The sequence below is a fragment of the Neolamprologus brichardi genome, chromosome 12 (genome assembly GCF_056152115.1).
Source record: "Neolamprologus brichardi isolate AB-2024 chromosome 12, ASM5615211v1, whole genome shotgun sequence".
Lineage (NCBI taxonomy): Eukaryota > Metazoa > Chordata > Actinopteri > Cichliformes > Cichlidae > Neolamprologus > Neolamprologus brichardi.
In genome coordinates this window covers 15,173,148-15,192,531 of record NC_142115.1, presented here as the reverse complement: position 1 = coordinate 15,192,531, position 19,384 = coordinate 15,173,148, and the positions used below count along the sequence as shown (strand labels likewise).

The window sequence follows — 19,384 nt, the reverse complement described above, 5'->3', positions numbered from 1 at the left end:
GTTGGTAAGAATAACTGAATAATTAAATTATAGGTTGATTGGCCTTGTAGAGCCAATCATCTTCATAAGTCTGGACACCAAAATAGCTGATGTTTATTGTCTTTCCATCAATCGACACCCATGAGATCAAGATGTTTTGATTTTTTTATGCATTCAAAATTCTTATTCAATCTACTTTAAAACAGGTCTGTCTTTTGTTTTATCCCCTATATCAGCACTTTTAAGAATAAATGCTTTAGTCATTCGGATGCATATCATGAGCAGGTATCAGACTAAAAGTGAGCTTATGACATCTGACTCTACTGTGTGCTGAAACTCAGCAAATATTTCCCCCCTTCCTGGTTTATTCTTTGCATAATTGTCACAGTTACATGTGTCAGACTGTCAAAAAAATATTTAATGTGGGACAATTATAATGACAAAACACACAATGCAGTTTTAAAATCGTGACTTAATAAATTAAGGGATAAAATCTACCCAAACCTATCTGGCTCTGTGTGACAGTGATAGTGTAAACCTAATAATTTGTTTTGCCACTTTTGGCAGCACGGACTGCAATCAAGTGTGTGTGATTACTGGCAATGTCTTTCAAATCACTGTGAAGGAACTTTGGCCGACTTGCCTTTGCAGAGTTTTTTTTTTCTTTTTTCTTAAATCAACCACACTGGAGGGTTTTCAAGAATGAAAGGCTTGTTTAAGGTCAGCATAAGCATCTCAGGTATTCACATGTTTAAATCTCTTCAAAGGTGCTGTACATTCACGCACTGATCCTTAGCACTAAACCCTGATAGGGAATAAATGCAAGAATACAGTGCTAGAAAAATAAAGATCCCAATCTTGATGCCAGACTGGAGGCATCACAACGAAAAACTATCCAGAAAAACAGAAAACAACAGCAAGTCAAGGCAATACTTATAAACATTAGATATAGTGAAAAAAAACAAAGTCAAAAGTAGTGAACATTCTTGAACATTTATTATTTTTATGAAATGATTTGACATAATCTAAACGACTATCCCTGATAACAGCAGACCAGTGAGACAAAGGTCCCAGGGAGAAACCAATGAGGCCGTCCTCCAAGTTTCTTGAGTTCAAAGTAAAGCTGCAGTCTGTTTATGAAACCTCCTTGAGGCTGCTAAGTTAGGAAAAAGGTCATTGGTGAGGCGGGGCAGATAAACACAATAGCTTTTAGAGTTTACTTAAAATAAACTAGCCACTGTTCACTGCAATGGCAGGAAGTCAATGAAAAGATGTCTTTTTAAAAGGTGTATGAGTATGTTTTGGTTATTTGCCATTATATCTATGTGTTTAGTGAAGAGACCCACTGTTATGATTTTACATTGCTACCTGCGTGACACAAGCCTTACAGGAACAATGCTGACGAAATTCCTAATAATCCCTTTTTCCAGTTATACATTATTAGCTGGAAGAGGAATAGGTGTCTAAATCTACAGACTTCCATCAGAGTAACTGTGGGTGCACATTTTCCACGTCATAATGTGAGCATTTGCACATTCAGTGGAGAGAGGAGAAAAAAAAGAAAAGAAACGAAGTCACAGACAGCATATCAGGAACACGTCTCAAGCGCAGCTCCTACAGTGGCCATGTGTTGATACAAGTCTTAATGTAAAACTCAATGCTTAAAATACAAGTTTGTTTTTCATCTTGGAAAAAAGCCCATAAAAATATCTGAAATGTAACAAAATCTGGCACTGTGCCCTGAATCAAGGGTACAAGCCGGTCATGAAAAACCCCAAGTCAGTCACAGGTTTCAGCTTTAGAACAATTTAGTTTTTATCTACAATAACTCCTTTATACACCCAGGTATAATCAAGTCTGAAACGGAAACATAACATAAAAACATGACTGTAAAATCTTAAAAACAAAATATAAAACGATTAAGTGAAAAAGAAAAAAACAAACAAACAAAAATAAACACTTTTTCTTAAAAGACTGCCACCAAGGAAGACTCTCCTTTGCTCCGTTTCTAATGCAAGCGAGGCTTCGGTCAAGCTATTCCAACACAGGGCAGCAGACTCAGAATGACCTGTAACAGCGAAGCCAACTTAACATGCCAGGCTGAGGCAGTGACCGAGGAAGCCAAATGGAGTACTTTTGACATCAGGGACAGAATTTTCCAGTCCAGGGGCTCCGACAGAAAAGGGCCGCTGCTGATCGCCTAATCAGTAAGAGGTGCCCAGCTTTGAGCCAGTCCATCTCCATAAAGGTCCTTCAGGAGCGGCTGCGGTCCTCCTGGGTGCCAACCAGCATTTTACTGTACAGCTTCTGCTGCTCTTCTTTAAAGGTATCTTTAACCTTTGCCCTTTTCAGTCCTCCATCCCTATAAAAGAGCCTGAATTAGTAAATAATGTAGCCACACATGTTCTACTGATTAGTTTCTATCCAAGCAATTAAAATGTAAAAAACTTAATCATAAATGGCAATACTGTAAAAATTCTGTAAAAAAATGGCAACCAAATGGTACAAGGAAGCAAATATTCAACTATGAAAACTGAATTAAATATAATAATGTCTTCATGTAATTGGTAAGAATAATTGAATAATTAAATTATAGGTTGATTGGCCTTGTAGATCCAATCAGCTTCATAAGTCTGGACCCAGAAAAAGCTAATGATGTCAAACTCTTCTTCATTTCTCAGAAATCAAACAAACACTGTGGCATCACTGAGAGTAACAACAGTCCAAATTCTTGCAGCGCCAATAAAATGGTGAGTGTGGGAGTTCATCCTGGTGTTACAAAAAAAGTTTAGCATCCATGAAAAAGGGGATATATGTTGTTTAACAGGGTAAGAAGTTAGCCAACTATACTCATAAATCATGTTCTGAAAGTTAAAAAAGAAAGAAAGAAAGTGACAGATCTGTTGTCACTCTGGACAAAACAAAACAGTAGCAATGCTCAATCATCCAAGAAAAGAAATCCCCCAAAGTTGATTTTATTTGGATTCTGACTGACGAAATGTTTCTCCCAATGAAAACACCATGTCCAGATGAACAGAATCAACTTTTTGGGAGTAGCAATGTTTGTAGTGTTACTGAAGTTTGGCTAGCTGGCAATGGTGTTCTACCTGGTCGCTACCTACAGAGCTATGGTTAGATTAATACAAATATAATAAACGTTAATGCGAGTGTCTCTGATGGCAGGAAGAAGACGTGGAAAACCGACCGAACTTTAGTTAAGAGAACATTTCAGATAATCCATCTAATGGAAGAATTTCTGATCCTAGGCTTCAGGTCCCCACTGAAATCCTAGTCAGCCTGAGAGTGATTCTTTTCTGATGCGTTAAAATATTTGGTGTCTGGCAAGCCGTGAGCCCATGGACTGTCGATACAGTAGATATAAACTGAGCTTAAAGGCGTGCTGCACATAACCAGTGCTAATAAAAAGCCAGACAAACTGACAACGACCATGGATTATTCTTAGGGGCTTGTTTATGTTAACTAAAAAAAAAGTATCCCAGTACATTAAAAAGACAAGAGTCTAAACAAACGCCACAGGAGGACAGGGAATGATCTGTGTGGGAATATAGTACATGTAACATAATTATGGATGAATTTGGTTAACATCTCCAACAAGCTCCAACAAGCACACACAACATGATTGTGTATGTGAACGACAGAAGAAACTTTGTAAGGTTTTGCTATTGCTTTTGGTTACACTTGTGCTTTTCTATGATCCAGTGTCTGGTATGAATAGTCACACGGTTTTTCTGTCTTGTCCTTCATTGAGTGTGTATGTGAAAATGAAAGAGTGTTATCTTACCATAAGAGATCGACAAGTCCTCCTTGCCTGGCTATGGCTGCTTTAACACGATTTGCAAACTGTACTGCATCCTCTCCCTCCTGTTGGGAGGACCAACATAAATACAGTTCTGGTAAGTAAGCGGTCATAAACAATCAACAGCTTTTCTGCTAAAATCTTGTCATTTTGTCATACTGAAGGAGATCTGGGTGGCAGCATCTGTAGTAATGCCATGCAATATGCACTAATTCACCACATACCATGGAGGATGCTGGTTTTTGAGTTGTGTGCTGATGGTTGCTCTTTTTAGCTCTTTAAGACTATGTATATGATGAATGAATGAATAGATTTTGATTGGTCAGGTCACCAGACAGATTTATGTTTCATTTCAGTCGATCTTAAATAAGAGAGTTAGCAACATTTCTGAATCTTGCTTTATTTCTCAAAGACTTTGCTTCTTTGAGATGTTCTTTGCATAATCAATAATGTTAATGACCTGTTGCCAGTTAACATAATTATTGCTGAGATGTTTCACTAGGTGCTTTATTCCCCTCATGTGTTTCGTTGCCCTTGTCTAAAAATCTTTAAAAGTATAAAACCTTGAAAATGTATACCATCAAAAAAAAATCTCATTGTAGGAATTTATAAACAGGGCGACAAGACAATACAGAGGGTCTACAGCTGAAACACATATTCTGTTATTGTGACTGCAGGTCCTGCTGGTCAAATTTTGAGGATGGCTGGTCAAAATAAAATGTAATCAAGATAAAAAAAAAAAAACATTACAAGTATATGGATTTTAAACAACGTGCTCTCAATATATAAAAACAAAACAAAAAAAAGAAAGCTTCTCTTTGTTGAGATGCCTCGAGTTGAGTCTCACCTCTCTAGACATGGGAGGAAGGTACCACACGCTGCAGACGATGGCCCAGCTGCTCATCATACGCAAAAGGTAGTTGACCATCCCGAACTTGCTGCTATTCCAGAAAGCATCTCCAAAGCGGGGATCATACTACGAGGTTCAGGCACACACCAAAATGATTAATCAGTACATGTGTTACTGTGGACAAGACTGTAGTTAAAAACTAGAACAAAAACTGTTACCTTAATAGCCACAGGGTAGACTGTGGCACCAATTTCAAAACTGCCCTTCTTAAACATCATAACCGATGTGTTGTTAATGCAGGTACCTTGAAATAAGAATTTATAAAACACAAGGTTTATGTAAGATAAAGTGAAACTTGTAGTTAGATAACTATATGATTTTCTATATGAGCTCACCTTCTGGGAAAATGAGGATAGGCAGTTTAGATTTATCTTCTACATGGTCGCTCAATCTGTAGTGAAAGAAGTATGCAGGTTAATGCAAAAGATTTCTAAAGAGATCATTTTTAAAGACCATTAAAACAAAAATTGAAGTAGAATTTGAAGTTCTACTTTGAATGATCCAAAAACAACCCACGGAATAATTTCTAAAAAGGTGAAACGTCATAAAAACGTACAAAACAATATCATTAAACACAGACTGTAATTCTACCTTTTGGCCACAAGATGTCTGTCTTTTACTTCTGAGCGTTCAAACCAAATGTGTGGACAAGCTTTGACCATGGATCTCTGAATGACCCCCATCAAGCCACCATGGATTTGTCCAACCTAACAACACAAACACAAAGATAGCAACAGATCTATTTCTGGGAGAGATGCCACTCCAACAAATACCTGCAGTAGAAGAAGTGGCCAACGTAAATGTTTTGTTCTTTTCTACATTTTGTGCCAGGAAACAGTATAGTTACCATAGCATAACAGCCATCGCTTGCCAGGATGATGACATCAATTGGTGAAGTGTGGTTAGCGACACAGATGCCTCCATTTTTGGGTTTATTCTCACTAGAAAAGGGGAAAACAACAATTAAATTATGATGGGACTTAATAAAGATTATGCGGTGTGGGGGGTAAGCAACTGTTAAAATCAAATGCAAAACCCTGCTTAATAGAAATTTTGGTATGATTTGGTGCAATGCCTCCCACCCTCTTCTCTGGTGAAAACAAAGCAACCCATGCTGTCCATGTTGAAATGTGCGACCCCCTGAGTATGGAGGATCTGACAGCTAAGACCACGTTCCACAGATAGAGTTTCCATCTTAAATAGGGAGAGAACATTGCTTACTGTATCACTTGAGTATTTTTAGAACCAGACTGGGGAGGAATACATGTTACAACAGGCTAGGCCCAACAGACTCAAAGCTACAGCTCTGGCTCACCTACAAGTGCACCTAATGTGCATCAGTCCAATCAACAAATGTCAAACAAGTACTGACTCGACTTCTACTCGTATCTCTCAACAGAATCTGAATTTATATTCTCATTTCAACAACAAACCACCATTGTTCTGCAGGTGAAAGCATATCGGGTCACATTTCCTTTCAGAAACGTAACAAATATCACTAAAAATGTCAGCTGATTATTTCAAATTCCTTCAAGCCTCCAATACACTTGGCACTGCCAAGAAAACACCAGCTGCTAGAGAGTGCACAATGTGAGTATTAACTTCCTCGTCCACATCCGGTTGCATGTGCAACCCTTTTCCTCAAAGTCCTCTCTCACGTTTTATGTTCCTCCAATGTTCTTGCGAAATAAAAAAATTTTTTTAAATTATTTCTTGCATCACTTAATAAATCTCTCAAACCCAAATCTAATTGAATCAGTAATGGTTCATGAAACACATTCCTTGGCTCCAAGCATGTTTTATGTAAAATCTTGGAAAGTTTGGTTGAGCTCACAATGGTTGTGTGAGCATCTGTTGCTGACTTCTGTACTTCATCTTGCATCAGAATAACTGCTGCGGTGAAAATTAATTCAGAAAGTCTTGAGTCTGGCTACAGACACCCTTCCTTTCATGCTCACACACTATATGCACAGATTTCCATTGTTAACACCATGGCTTCTGCTCTCTGAACATAAGTCATCTGTCATCATGTAATCTGACACCTTTCCCCTCAGGACAAGATGTCTGCTGAACCTTATGTTTCTGAAAGGCAAAATGATGGGACCATGTGAACAAGCGGTGCAGCCGCTGCATGGTTGGGATTATTGTATCCTTCTCGGTTTATAACTTCAAACCAAAGCTTAAATCTTGACATCCTCATTGTCCAAAGTGTCGAAGGCTACGTTCACACTGCAGGTCTTAATGCTCAATTCCGATTTTTTGATCAAATCCAATTTTTCTGTCTGGTTGTTCACACTACAAATAAAATGTGACTGCAAACCGCTCTAGTGTGAACGGTTCACGGCCCTCAGAGCGGCCCGCACACGCAAAAGAAGACGTCACACACAACGCACTTCATTTACGGTAGTAAAAATGGCAACTATGGAGCTAGCAGGTGTTGTTGCAGCAGTCTATTAATTTCTGCACAGTTGTAACCGACAGAAATTTGACAAATTAATTAGAGGAAGAAGGACACTGAGAAAAAAGATAGCCGTGCTTCAACAATGACCTTGTTTGGAGCAGTGGCTGCTACCTCCGTGCAGATGTATATATGGACACGGAGTCGTTTAGCTTGAATAGAATCAACTCCAAAACCTCAGTTTTTTTCCATTGACTCGCTCCGTCTTCAGTTTCTGCTGCCATGCTTTCTCGTTTGTCTTCTCTGGCACTGATAATTGGCTTCTGTCTTGTGTCAGTGACATAAAAGACTGATTTAATGCAACATGACCATTCAAACAGCAGTCGCTTTCTAAAACATTCGATATGTATCGGATTCATGACCACATACGAAAGTGACCCAGATCGGATTTGAAAATATTGGATTTGTGCTGTTCAAACCGTCATACCATAATTGGATATGGGTCGCATAGGGTCAAAAAAGTCGTATTTGATGCGCTTTCGCCTACAGTGTGAACGTAGTCTAAAATAACCCCAAAACGCATTAAATCTACAGTAGCATTTTTGAAACTGACTGCTGACATTATGCAATTTTTGGGGGCATCTCTTTTTGTTAAACGTAGTTTTCCCCTTGACAATGAAAAAGTAAATCGCTCTGAGCGCTATCTAATTGTAATTTGATTTTTTTTTTTAGCAAAGTCAATAATCACCAGCAGCACTGTTACACTTTTCAGACAGACTTTTGCACTGTTATAACTCTGGCTTCATGCAATTTCTTATTGAGTGCAAACGGACACATCAATCAATATTTTTTAATGAAAACTTATCAGGGTGTATGCCATTAAAGAGCAAGAGTGAAAAAAAATTGGGAAATTAACCACAATGTTGAGAAAGCACAGAGAAACACTGGGGCAGTTGTGTGAAGCAATCAACCAGCAGATGCACCACCCATCATCCTGTCCTTTATGACCGGACACTGATCCAAAAAAAGTGGAAAATTATGCAATTAAATGAGCAATGTCAAGTAAACACTTCCCGTGGTTGACCAATGGAATAAAACAGTCACATGACTTGGTGGTTATATGGGAAAACGGTGTAGGTCCTTACCTGTCATGGTAGGTTATAATGGCAGTCAAAGCTCTGACGCATATTCTGTAGCACATCAAATGGACTTTCTCACTCAGAAAATTTTTCATCCTGGAAAGAGTACACAGCAGGATTAACACATCTGCAGGGCTGATCTGATACTTTTGATAGAGTTAAAGTCGTAATGATCAGTTGTACCTTCCATTTGGCAGCAGCCCAACAATAGAGGTGAGGAACACAAGCAGACCTACACCAGTGAAGGCAAGAGTGACCCTGATAGAGGGAGACAGGACAATTCAGAGAAGCATATATAAGGAAGCATTACAACAGAACACTGTAGTTGTTTTGGTTTAATTAATTAGTCCGGGTATGGACATTAACATGCAGATATATTACTTAAAAAGTTTCTTCTGAACCACAAGCTTTCACTTAGAAGATCTCATGTAAAAAGCATGATTAATACCCAATAGTGTAAGATTCTTGACAAACTCAAAGTATCATGCCCTCCTCTACACTCCACTGTCTCAGAGAAGACTGCAGAACCTGCAGAAGGACATATTAGGTGACAGTTAAGCTGGCAGACACGTCGACTTAATCTGGATGAACCAATCATCCAGGGCTGGAAAAGGTGCTGATTATATTGTGTGGGGATTAAGAAAAATATAAGAGAGCTGAAGGTTTCACAGTGTCATGAGCAAAGCCAATATTCAATTGGACAAAGGCTGAAAGAGAGAATCTATTGGGCTTGACAGGAGACTAGAAGGGAGGGTGTCTGTGCAGCGGTGGCCTGATTTGTCTCCCCACTGGCGACTGGAAATGAGCCAGCCACACTTAGCACTGAGTCACCATCCCTGTGCCTTTCTAAGATGAGGCTGGTAGAGGATCTCTGTATGTGGCGTCTTTAGTTATGTAACAGCAAGTTCGCATGTCAAGTAACCACACAAAACTGAGTAACCCGTTAGACTTGCATGTGGTTAAAACATAAATGTGAAACTTTAGTAACATTCTCTGGGACAGTTTGTTAAAACTGAAGAACTTAATATAAGAAAAAAGTGTTCTATCATTGCTCAGTTGGGCAGGACTGCTGCATCACACAGTCAAACCACACACCCACGGGCTGGAATCTAGACGTCCTATAGATGTGAACACTTAATCTACATGTGCGTTAATGCTGTGACGGCCTAAAGACCTATCGAGGGTGTACCCAACCTTTCTGAAATATCCCTACTGGAAGCATCGATTGTGAGGCTGGTTTGGCCTACAGGTGGTACATTTGCAACTTTTTATTGGACTATGTAGATAGAGTTACATGACAAAAGATACAAACATACATGCTAGGGAGGGAGATTATTAGTATGTTACATACGTAACATATTTCTCATATCGTTGAGCGTTTGTGACGAACTAAAATATGGAAAACTATTCAAACTAAATTCCTCAGATTTTTATGCTAGCATTAGCATTTGTGTCAAGGTTATACCAGTGCCTAGTTGTACAGGAGGGGCTAATGTATTGTGTGTATTCATGTTTTTGGTATTTCAAAAGCAGCAACTGTGCTTTTGCCTGTGACTCTTCAAAGTACAGCTAATACCTGAGAGGCAGCAGGAAACCATAGCGGATCAGCAGGCCCAGCCCCCATAGGACAGTCAGCCTCAGGCTGATATAGTGGAAGTTGTAGTTGCTCCGGGTCAGCAGATTCCAGGACTCCAGCTCCTCAGCAGTAAACCGCTTGGTCACTTCATCATCCATGATGCTTTCCACTCCTCGCCGGGCAAAATAGAAAATGTCAGATAACTCAAACTCAGTGGCTGAGTCCAGGTCTTTATTGCTGCCGCTCCGCCGGATCTCCTTGATCTCCTCCTCCAAGGAGGTTGGCTCCTTGGCAATGATAGCTGGAATAGTTCAGACAGACAGAAAGTCAAAAATACTCACCTCTAAAACAAATACATCTTTTGAACAAATATTTCCAAGAAAACACAATGATCTTACCATTTGAATAGGGTTTGTACAGGAGGTGATTCTTTTCTTTTGCTCCTCTCTCTATCCTAAGTGTGGCCCACTAGAAAGAAACAAAGAAAGAAATGGATCTACAATTAGAAAGAGACGCAAAAATGTTTGAGAAATAAAAAAAAAACCCAGTTCATTCTAGAGAGGTGCACAAATATTCCCCACACCCTGCCCTAAAGGCATCTAAAATGAAAACATGTGCGCACTGGTTATCAGCAGAGTTGTTATTTTAAAGACAGGTTTCAGCCTTGCATTCAATCATCATTGCAACATTACATTACATGAAAGAAAGGTCAAACATCTGGCAGCAGAAGGAATCTTATATGGACAAATGGTCACATTTTTAAGCAAGCCAATATCCGATACTCGTTTCTGCTCGAGAGGCAATATGAATGAACTTTTCCCACAAAAAGAAATATTACATCTATTGTTTTTCCTTTTTGCACAAATGATTAAAAATGGCCAAATTCCCCAGTGTTGATCAAGTATATCATGCTTATCTTCAGACACCCAATGTTTGCTTATTCAAAAAAAAAGAAAAAAGGATTTCCGTGTGTAGTACTTCTCCAATTTTTCTGACTTATCTGTGCTAGCAGAAACACTAAAATGCAGACTACTCCCTGTTTAACATGTATTATACTGCAATAAATGTCAAAAATATTTCCTATGACGCAAACATCTAGTCATTTACGTATGCTGTGCTAGCTGAGATAAAAACTAAATGAAGTGCATCAAAGAACGCAGTGTTCTCCCAAGCTGGAAAACAACATGTTTGTTTGTGTGCGTGTGTTTGGGGGGGATATCAGGAAATGAGTGACCGGGTTGTGCTCGATCAGTTTCACCTGTGCCTACAGCCTGCAGAATTTTGGCAGCTTTGAGGGTTTTCTGCATCAATCATAAGAAAATCAACTGACACTGGAACAAAACTGCATGTTTGTAAGTACTCAAACACAGTAAGGCATGAAAGTCTGCTAAAACTCAAATTAGTCAAAAGTACTGGTACAAACAAGAACGCTTGGTGGCTGGACATCTCACACACTTTCAAACTTTTGGCTCTAAATCACAGAAAGCCTAAACACCTTTATTTAGGCTGGATAACTAAGATGTTTTATTAAATTTCCTAAAAATAACTTTATTTTACAGCAACAATTAACATTAACTCTAGTAATGAAGGCTCTACACAAGCCATCATTAGTCAAATCTGACACAAGCAACACTAGTCAACCAAGGTTTTTCACTTTTTTATTTTGTTCTTTTACAGCTACCTTTAAACTGTGTCGTGACAAGTTGTCTTACCGAGTCGTCATATGAAAATGCAGCTGCAGTTGTCAGTGGAGACTGCAAGAGTAAACAGAGAGCGGCTCCTTCTAGTAAAAAGATGAGGACCAAAATAAAGCAGCTGCTTTGCAGCATGTAGCTCCCGAGCTGCATGCGAGCGAAAAGGTCCTAACTGCTACATGTACATATCTCATGAAGTATTGCCATTTATACACTCATTGGTTAACAGTAAAGCAAATTCTTCAGACAAGTAACTGCAAAAACAAAGTATCATTTTAGGTTTTCTGTTAAAACTGTCTATACACAAACATGGCAGGTTTCATGTTTTTATTTCCATCAAACCTAGTGAACCAAATCCATGTGCTACATCTTCATTCTCTGGCCTTGCACGCTCTCGGTCGTATCTGTTCTTTTCTGGAAATCTCACTGCTGCTCCTTGAATCATGAGCTAAGAACATCTGATTATCTTCCAGTGGTTCATTTATTTCTGGCACAAGTTCTGCTCTCAGAGGAGAGTAATGACTGCTTTACTAGTGACACAACTGGGCAGAGCAGCTGATGCACTGTGCCATTATTAGGAGTTCAAATGTATTTCTTTAAAGTTACGACAGCAATTCAGTAAGCAGAGACAACACTTACTGACAAGCACTGTTTTCTAAACTTGCATAACAAGGGAAGTGGCTGTGGTGTTGATCTCTATCAGTCAGACAATGCCTACTGGTCAGTTGTTAAAGGCACAAATAAAACTGTAGACGTGCCAGTGAACAATCGCTGTTTTCTACAACTTATTTCCTTTTTACAACTAAGATAAAATTTTAATGACATATTTGAGGAACAATGCTAGCAACTTTTATGTCCTTGCCATTGTGCTTGGCAGCAGAGGCAATCATTTTAACGGTCAACTGTACAAAAGCACAAACACACCTTTATCCACAACATTTATGATTGCCACAGCACATCAGACTGCAATAAACTTTGAGTCACGAGGAAGCAAGCTCTTACCTCAAAGACCTTTAAGAGTGTTTTCATGTAAAGACGCCGGATACCAAAGGACACCCCAAAGATGGCAGGCACAATAATGAAGACCAGCAGCAGGGTGAACCACACGGTGAAGGAGATGCCCAGCAGGATACACACCAAGTTATCAAAAGGATTGAAGAAAAGTTCCATCTTTGAAGTTGGATGAGTTCAGTTCAAAAACAGTGTAAAATCCCAGGATTGAGCAGATGTGAGAAGAGGTGCAGGTCTTCACCTCCCGGCCTCAAGTGGCCTTTACCTTTTTGTCAGAAAAAGGTCTTCATCAAGACAACTAGGGGATGGAGCTTCTCCTTGCACTGAACTGCGAATCATTACAAAAACAGGAGACCACCTTGTTGTTGCCCTCTTGGGCAGTGTTAAGTATTTCAGTAGATTCACCTCGAACTGGGCTGAGAAGAGTTCCGGGAGAAGAGTTCCGGGAAAGGGAGGGGGGGGGGGGTGTTACAATTAAGGGAGGTGTGCTAACAAACTGTCTGTCCCTTGTTGCAGATGTTTTCTGCGGTTTGAGAAATGCCTCCCGCTGGCGGAAAAAATGTAAACACTGGGACAAAAACAGCTGGGTACAGCAGGTGGTTTTTCTTGTGTGGTGAAGATCCGGGAGCTCGGCAGGAGTCACAAAGGCCTGGAAAGATGTAAACACATGGTCAGGACCAGCTGTGTCTCAGTACTAAAACCTCTTTGGTCGGATTGCTGTCTGTGTAATTTAATAACGCAAGACAGACAACGTGTCCTTGTGTCAGCGCCTGCTCAGTACATATTACCGGTGTACAAACTTAATACTAACGTGAACATAAATAAACACCACTGGTCTTTATAAGGTTAGCGCCCACCTATTTTCTGCTAAGGAGCAGATAACTTTAAATGTTACGGTTATGGGCTGGGGTGCAACGATAACGTTAGCTTAGAGGCCCTTCTCGTACCAGCTGCTGATGCTGCAGTCGGGCGGCTAACGACAGGCTCCGTCCTCAATTTAAAAAAACAAAACACTTTGGATTAGCACGGCTCATGCATTATTTAACGGCTATTGACGCTTTCTAGGACAATTTGGCCGCCTCTCAACCCCGAGGAGGCTATTAAAGCGATATAAGCAAGAGCTCGGTTGCGAAACTCAAAGACTCCTGAACGCACAATGATGTCAAGAAGCCAAGGATAAAGTTAGCTTGTCGCCTCTGAGCTAACAGTGAGGCTCAAATTTGCCTCCTTATGCGAATCGCCTCGTTTTGCTAACGTTAGCCCGCTTGCGCTCAGCTCAGTCCTCCACGATGCTGTCCGGTAGTTCATGCTCCGCTAAGACAGCTTTTCAGTTACCAGCTTGAATTCGGTACGAGGACTTGGTGTGTTTCCAGTAATTATCCTAACAACAAAACTACACGAGGCTTAAAAGGCTTCACAGTTAACCAACCTTCAGTCACGTTAAGTCCGGCTCCGGTACAGCAGCGCTCCGTCCCCCATCACTTTGTCTTTGTCTTGTGGACTGCAGCCAAACTCCACCCGTCGGACAGCACAAGCGTACAGCTGGCGGCTCGAGGATCACTGAAACGACCAACTCCTGCCGAAACCCCCCCCCCACCCCACCATCACCACCGAGCGGTGCTGACCTCTGGTGGTACATGTACGCTATTACAGTTGAATACTTTATTGGGATTTTATTCTTTATAACCACTAGTGGCGCTATAGAGCAACTTTGCCACGCGCGTGGTCAGAGGTTTACATCCACTAACCATGGGGAGGAATATCATGATAATTTGGGACTTTAAAGATTTCTTTAAAGCGTTCTTTTTCTCAGGATGGAAGGAGTTATTTCGGATTTTTTTCCAGTCCAAGCAGGCTCAAAAGTATACATCCACTTTCTTAAATCTTTTAATAAATGGTGTTCAAGGTTCTACAATGTCTTTTAACTTGACAAGTTCAAGACCTATTAACTTTAACTGCTAGTTTCTTTTTGCTAGCATATGGATGTTTGACATCACTCATTGGACCACCACTCAGAACAACAAGAAAACAAAGGAACTCAAGGAACTCAGTGAAGACCAAAAAAGGAGAATTGTAGATTTACACAAGTTGTCAAGACCTCCCTGAGCCATTTCTAAACACTGCAAATTCTAAGATCATCAGTTTAACCAGCTGTCCTTAAATAAAAGTTATTCAGATGTCTCACTACTTTTTTAAGGTCTAAAAAGAGGTCATAAACTATCACCCTTAGATGAGAGTAAATTGTTAGAACAACCCAGGAATCACCAAAGCTCAAGCCTGCCATGAACGGGAAACTGCTGGATGCCAACCAAGAACAAGACAATGACCCAAAACACATCAAACCTGGTTTTGGATTAGATAAACAGGCTAACATTAAGTTTCTTGAATGGCCTTCCCAAAGCCCCAAGCTCAGTCCTGTTGAGAATTTCTGCACTATATTTAAAACTGTCTTACTGTATTTAACATTTTTTGACCACAACTAAACAAAATAGGAAATATTAGTACAAACCTGCTATTTGTACTGGATCAGAATGATAGAATTAATACACCTTTTCTAATATTACTCTTCACGTAATAGCAAATTCTCCCGAAACAAAAAAATAAAGCCTTTGTTGTTGATGTTTTTTAAAAAAAAATTTTTTTTTTGTAATTTCCACAAACCAACCTTTAAACAATTGAAAATACTTTGATAACAAAAAAAACCCACCCTTTTTATTCACACATTTACATTCATGTAAAGTCTTTTCAAGTAATTTCAGATACAGAGAAGGAAAAATGGTACTGATACTTGGCACGTCATTCAAGCTTACAACCATGAATTAATAAACTCTATGAATGAGAGAAAATAAAACTTTTGTTTCCTAATTATAGATAGTGTTTTATAACCACTCTGTAAACACAAAATCTCAGTCAGCTACCTCTGTACTTGTAAGCCTTACGGGTGCAGCAGCCTTGTAGTATCTAGCCTTTTGTCAACTTCTCCGCAGGTGTCCATCGGACTTGAGGAGGATCAGTCGCCTGCTCCTCTGATGAGCATCAAGAACTGCTCTCCAGCAGAGCTTCAAAGTCCGGTGAGCAAACCATTTTGTGTTTGACGTTCCCTAATACAGTCAAGTTACCCGTTTTCCCCTCTGTATTGATAGAGACAAGTTCCTGTGAATAGAAGGGATGGAAAGAAAAGCACGTCAGAAATGTTTTTAATACAAATACAACAGATCGGAGGAGGATGTTGGAAGATGGAAATAAATACATTACTCAGAAAAATACATAAAAAATCCTCAAAGAAATAAATTTGTGTTGTACCTGCAGGAAAGAGCAGGATGTTCCTAGAGACACATCGAGCGTCACCTGCCCCAGTATGAGCTGCACTCGGCCAGACTTGCGTACCAGCATCTTTCCCACAACACCCTCCCGCAGATCCTTCAGATTGCAGCTGTTGTCCTCAGCTTTCTCCTCCTGTTTGGTATAAAAACACCACCTACTCAGAAAACCACGACAACATCATGGACTTAAACTTGGACCCCAGCTGTATGCTTACCTCTGATTCTGTTTTCAGGAGCACAGACTGCCCATCCTCTGACTGCACCTCTGTTTTCACCGGCTTGTGCTCTTTTGTGGGAGGCTGCCCGGGCAGCGAGTCTGGTAGCTGAATGAAGAAAAGCTCCTCCGCTTTGCTCAGACTCCATCTGTGCAGCAGGTCAGGGAGTACTTCGGGCTCGGGGAGAGGAGGAGGCCTGAAAGTTGCCTCGGGCTTCTTTATTTCAATTTCCTCTGGCTCTTGTTTCACTGAAGACAAAGTTACGATTCATTTCATGATGCTGCAAATGAAATTAAATAAGTTCTGAGTCAAACGCAGGTACAAACATTTACCTTCAGCTGCAGGCTCCATCGGTTCACAATCCTCCTCTTTCTTCTCATTTCTAATCGGAGCGTCACTAAATTCATCCTTGAATCCCCATCCTGACACAGCAAGGGGGAGCTGGACAGGGCAGCTCCTCTTCTCACTCCGCAGGAAGGGATCATCCACAAACTAAAAGAACACAATAAGCATTGGGAAAAAGATATAATCCTTTACTTGTCTAAGCAAAAACTCCATGGAACATCTGCAGGTTGTTCAAAAATACATTTAAACCTTTGTTGATCCAGCTGCACCGGCTCCCCACTGAACTCAGAGCCCATTTCAAGATTGTCGTTCTGACGTTTAGAGCTTGGACTAGAACCAGGTTACATCAGTGAATGTTTTACTCCAGCAAGTCCCTTAGGTCTTATTCTAAAGGTGCTATATAAATGAAATTGTACGTACTTAGTTACGCAAACAAAGACGAGTGAAAACCAAGAGACTCACATTGTCTCGTTCCAGCTTGCGCAGGATCTCTTTGGTCTCCTCCTCGGTTTCTCGCTTTTCCTTTTTGATATTAATGATGGGCGAGGGTCCCATGCTTGGAGCGTCTCTCTCGCTTTCATAGCCGCCTGTGTGTGTGGGTGACACAGAATTATGCTGGTGCGATAGAGACTCTGTAAGACACACACGTAAACGACGCGTAAGGAGCACCGGGTCTCCCACCTCTCTTTTTCATCATCATGTCTCCGGGCCCCTGTTCAAAAATGGAGTGCGACTGGATGAGCTCTTGATAGCCTCGGCCCCTGCCTCTCATTCTGGGACCCCGACCTCGATCAGTTTCCTTCCTCTCTCTCCTCTGCCCATCTTCAACTTTTGTTCTAGTGTGAGAAAATAACAGTCAAAGAAACAGCTGGCTTTGGATGTCTGTATTTTATTTATTTAGTGTTTCGGGAACTTACTCTTCTTTAACTTTTCGGCCAATAATGTTGGGTGTAAACGTTTTCTAAAGAGTAAAAAGAAGAACGTTAAATTCAAGAGATGAGACAACAAATGTATTCATTTAAAGTATCCATTTGCGCTTTTTGTTGTTGTTGTTGTTGTTGTTGTTAAATGAAGTGAGAAAGTTAGTGAAACAGAAGCATGTCAGACCTTCTTCACTCCTCCTAATGTGAGGTCTCTGGATCGCATCGTGGGGAGGCGGCCAGGAGAGATGCCAGCTGACGGGCGACGGCTCATCAGGAGTCCTTTGTTACCGCTCCCTCCAGGAGTCGGCACACGACCACCGGGGTCGCCTGAACCTGCGTCTGACATCCTGAATTGGGGCAAAAGCAGGGGATCGACCATGGGATGGATATTACAAATATTAACATTGTTTCTTATAACATTCTCATATTTATATATAACACACATTTCAACAGTCAGCATGCCGATTGCCAAGGGTTACAGTCCTGTATCAGATTACCAATCACAGTATGTAGACATGGCCAAATTGGCCTTGCAAGGCTACTTACTGCTACTGCCTATTGATTACTCTTAACTGTTTAGCTATATTTACTTTATGTATGAACATTTTTACATTGATACTTATGCCTTTTAGCACATTTTAAACTCTACTTCCACAAAGACTGGAACTGGTAAGTAGAATAGGTCTTGAAAATGAGACATATAGATATATTTAACTAAATTATTCTCTCTGTTATGATTACAGGACAGACCATCTGAGAATCTCCACAGTTTTGCTGTATTTGAATTAAACTAGCTACTGATTTATTTATTTATTTGTTTTTAAATGGTACAGCTTGTCCCATTGGTCCAATGCAGCATGAAAGCAGAAATAGAATTTTCTTAATTTTTTTTTATTAAAATCTTAATGTTAAAAGGGATTAAATGTTTATATTATATAGTATTATATGTTTAAATATGACTTCAGATTTTAAAGGGTGAATATAGATACACATCCTGCTCTATAAGACCGCAGAACATACTGTTGACATAATTGATTCATGTAGTATGTACTTATTAATTTCGTTGTAATATACATTATCTTTTTTTTTTCTGAACACAGACAACAATGTAAATCTGAGCTTCTACTTTTTGTGTTTTTACTAAAGTAGCGCTTATAACACTGTGACATAAATTACTGACACGTTATTGTATAAACAGAGATCCTTCAGATATATTTTTATTCTTAGAAATAATTTTAGACAACCTCAGCAACACGTGGCCACATTCCAGTGAAATACAACGACACAGGACACTTTGTTTTAACTTTCAGGATGAACTTTTCACATGCTGTGCTTACTCGCCTACTTACGTTAGTGTCCCTCTGACGTCCTTATGAAATATTAATCCAAAACCCCAAAGTCATTACAGACTGTTTCTACCAGTGCTGTGTGGGACACTGCATGACAGTGTTGATGATTCTGCAGCACGGCGCCATGACACTTCCGCATTTGTCACCGTCCACTCAGTTCAGGTGGATCAAACCTGCGCAGAAACATACGCATGTTCACCATGGAACTCGATAGACCGGCGTACATTAATACATTTAGATCGACTTATGTATATATATGAAAAATGTTATTTTACTGACATATAAATATGCTTTGTTATAAAACACAGCAAATGCGATGATCTGCAGTAGCTACTCACTGATGCTCATAATCATAAGTAAACGGAAGAGGCCGTTGTTCGCTCCAATGCGCAGATGTGAGTAGGTCAAACACTGCTGAATCACTATATTACACTTTGAAATTTATTAGGATCCCTTAATAATCTCATAATATAATACTGTTCTAGATTATATAATTGAACTTCATTTTAGGCAGCAGGGTGTGAAAAGGTTCTCCTGACCTGTAATTGTGTAAATACATAATATAGAATGTATAATATAGAAGATGCAGAGAAGGATGAGAGAAAGACAGAGCAGGAAAGGACAAACTAATAATACCAAATTGTAAATTTGGTATTTGGTCCATGCAAAAGTCTTGACTCACCCCTTTCTGCTAATTTTTAAGTA

General features: G+C 39.9%; 2 protein-coding genes across 2 annotated transcripts; both read right to left on the bottom strand.

Moving 5' to 3' along the window:
• Positions 1-958: 958 nt before the first annotated feature.
• LOC102786815 (glycerol-3-phosphate acyltransferase 4) lies at positions 959-14,104 on the bottom strand. The gene is made up of 13 exons (XM_006805934.3): positions 13,954-14,104; positions 12,516-13,173; positions 10,218-10,287; positions 9,820-10,120; positions 8,427-8,501; positions 8,250-8,339; positions 5,554-5,647; positions 5,298-5,413; positions 5,042-5,097; positions 4,865-4,950; positions 4,644-4,772; positions 3,782-3,861; positions 959-2,341 (listed from the first exon to the last, which is right to left on the bottom strand). The coding sequence occupies exons 2-13, from the start codon at positions 12,681-12,683 to the stop codon at positions 2,233-2,235; spliced, it is 1,374 nt and encodes a 457-aa protein (XP_006805997.1). The 5' UTR covers positions 12,684-13,173; positions 13,954-14,104; the 3' UTR covers positions 959-2,232.
• A 116-nt stretch (positions 14,105-14,220) lies between these two features.
• polr3d (polymerase (RNA) III (DNA directed) polypeptide D) lies at positions 14,221-18,824 on the bottom strand. The gene is made up of 9 exons (XM_006805932.3): positions 18,680-18,824; positions 17,515-17,677; positions 17,325-17,368; positions 17,089-17,243; positions 16,870-16,994; positions 16,395-16,554; positions 16,063-16,310; positions 15,828-15,980; positions 14,221-15,677 (listed from the first exon to the last, which is right to left on the bottom strand). The coding sequence occupies exons 2-9, from the start codon at positions 17,674-17,676 to the stop codon at positions 15,561-15,563; spliced, it is 1,164 nt and encodes a 387-aa protein (XP_006805995.1). The 5' UTR covers position 17,677; positions 18,680-18,824; the 3' UTR covers positions 14,221-15,560.
• Positions 18,825-19,384: the final 560 nt, after the last annotated feature.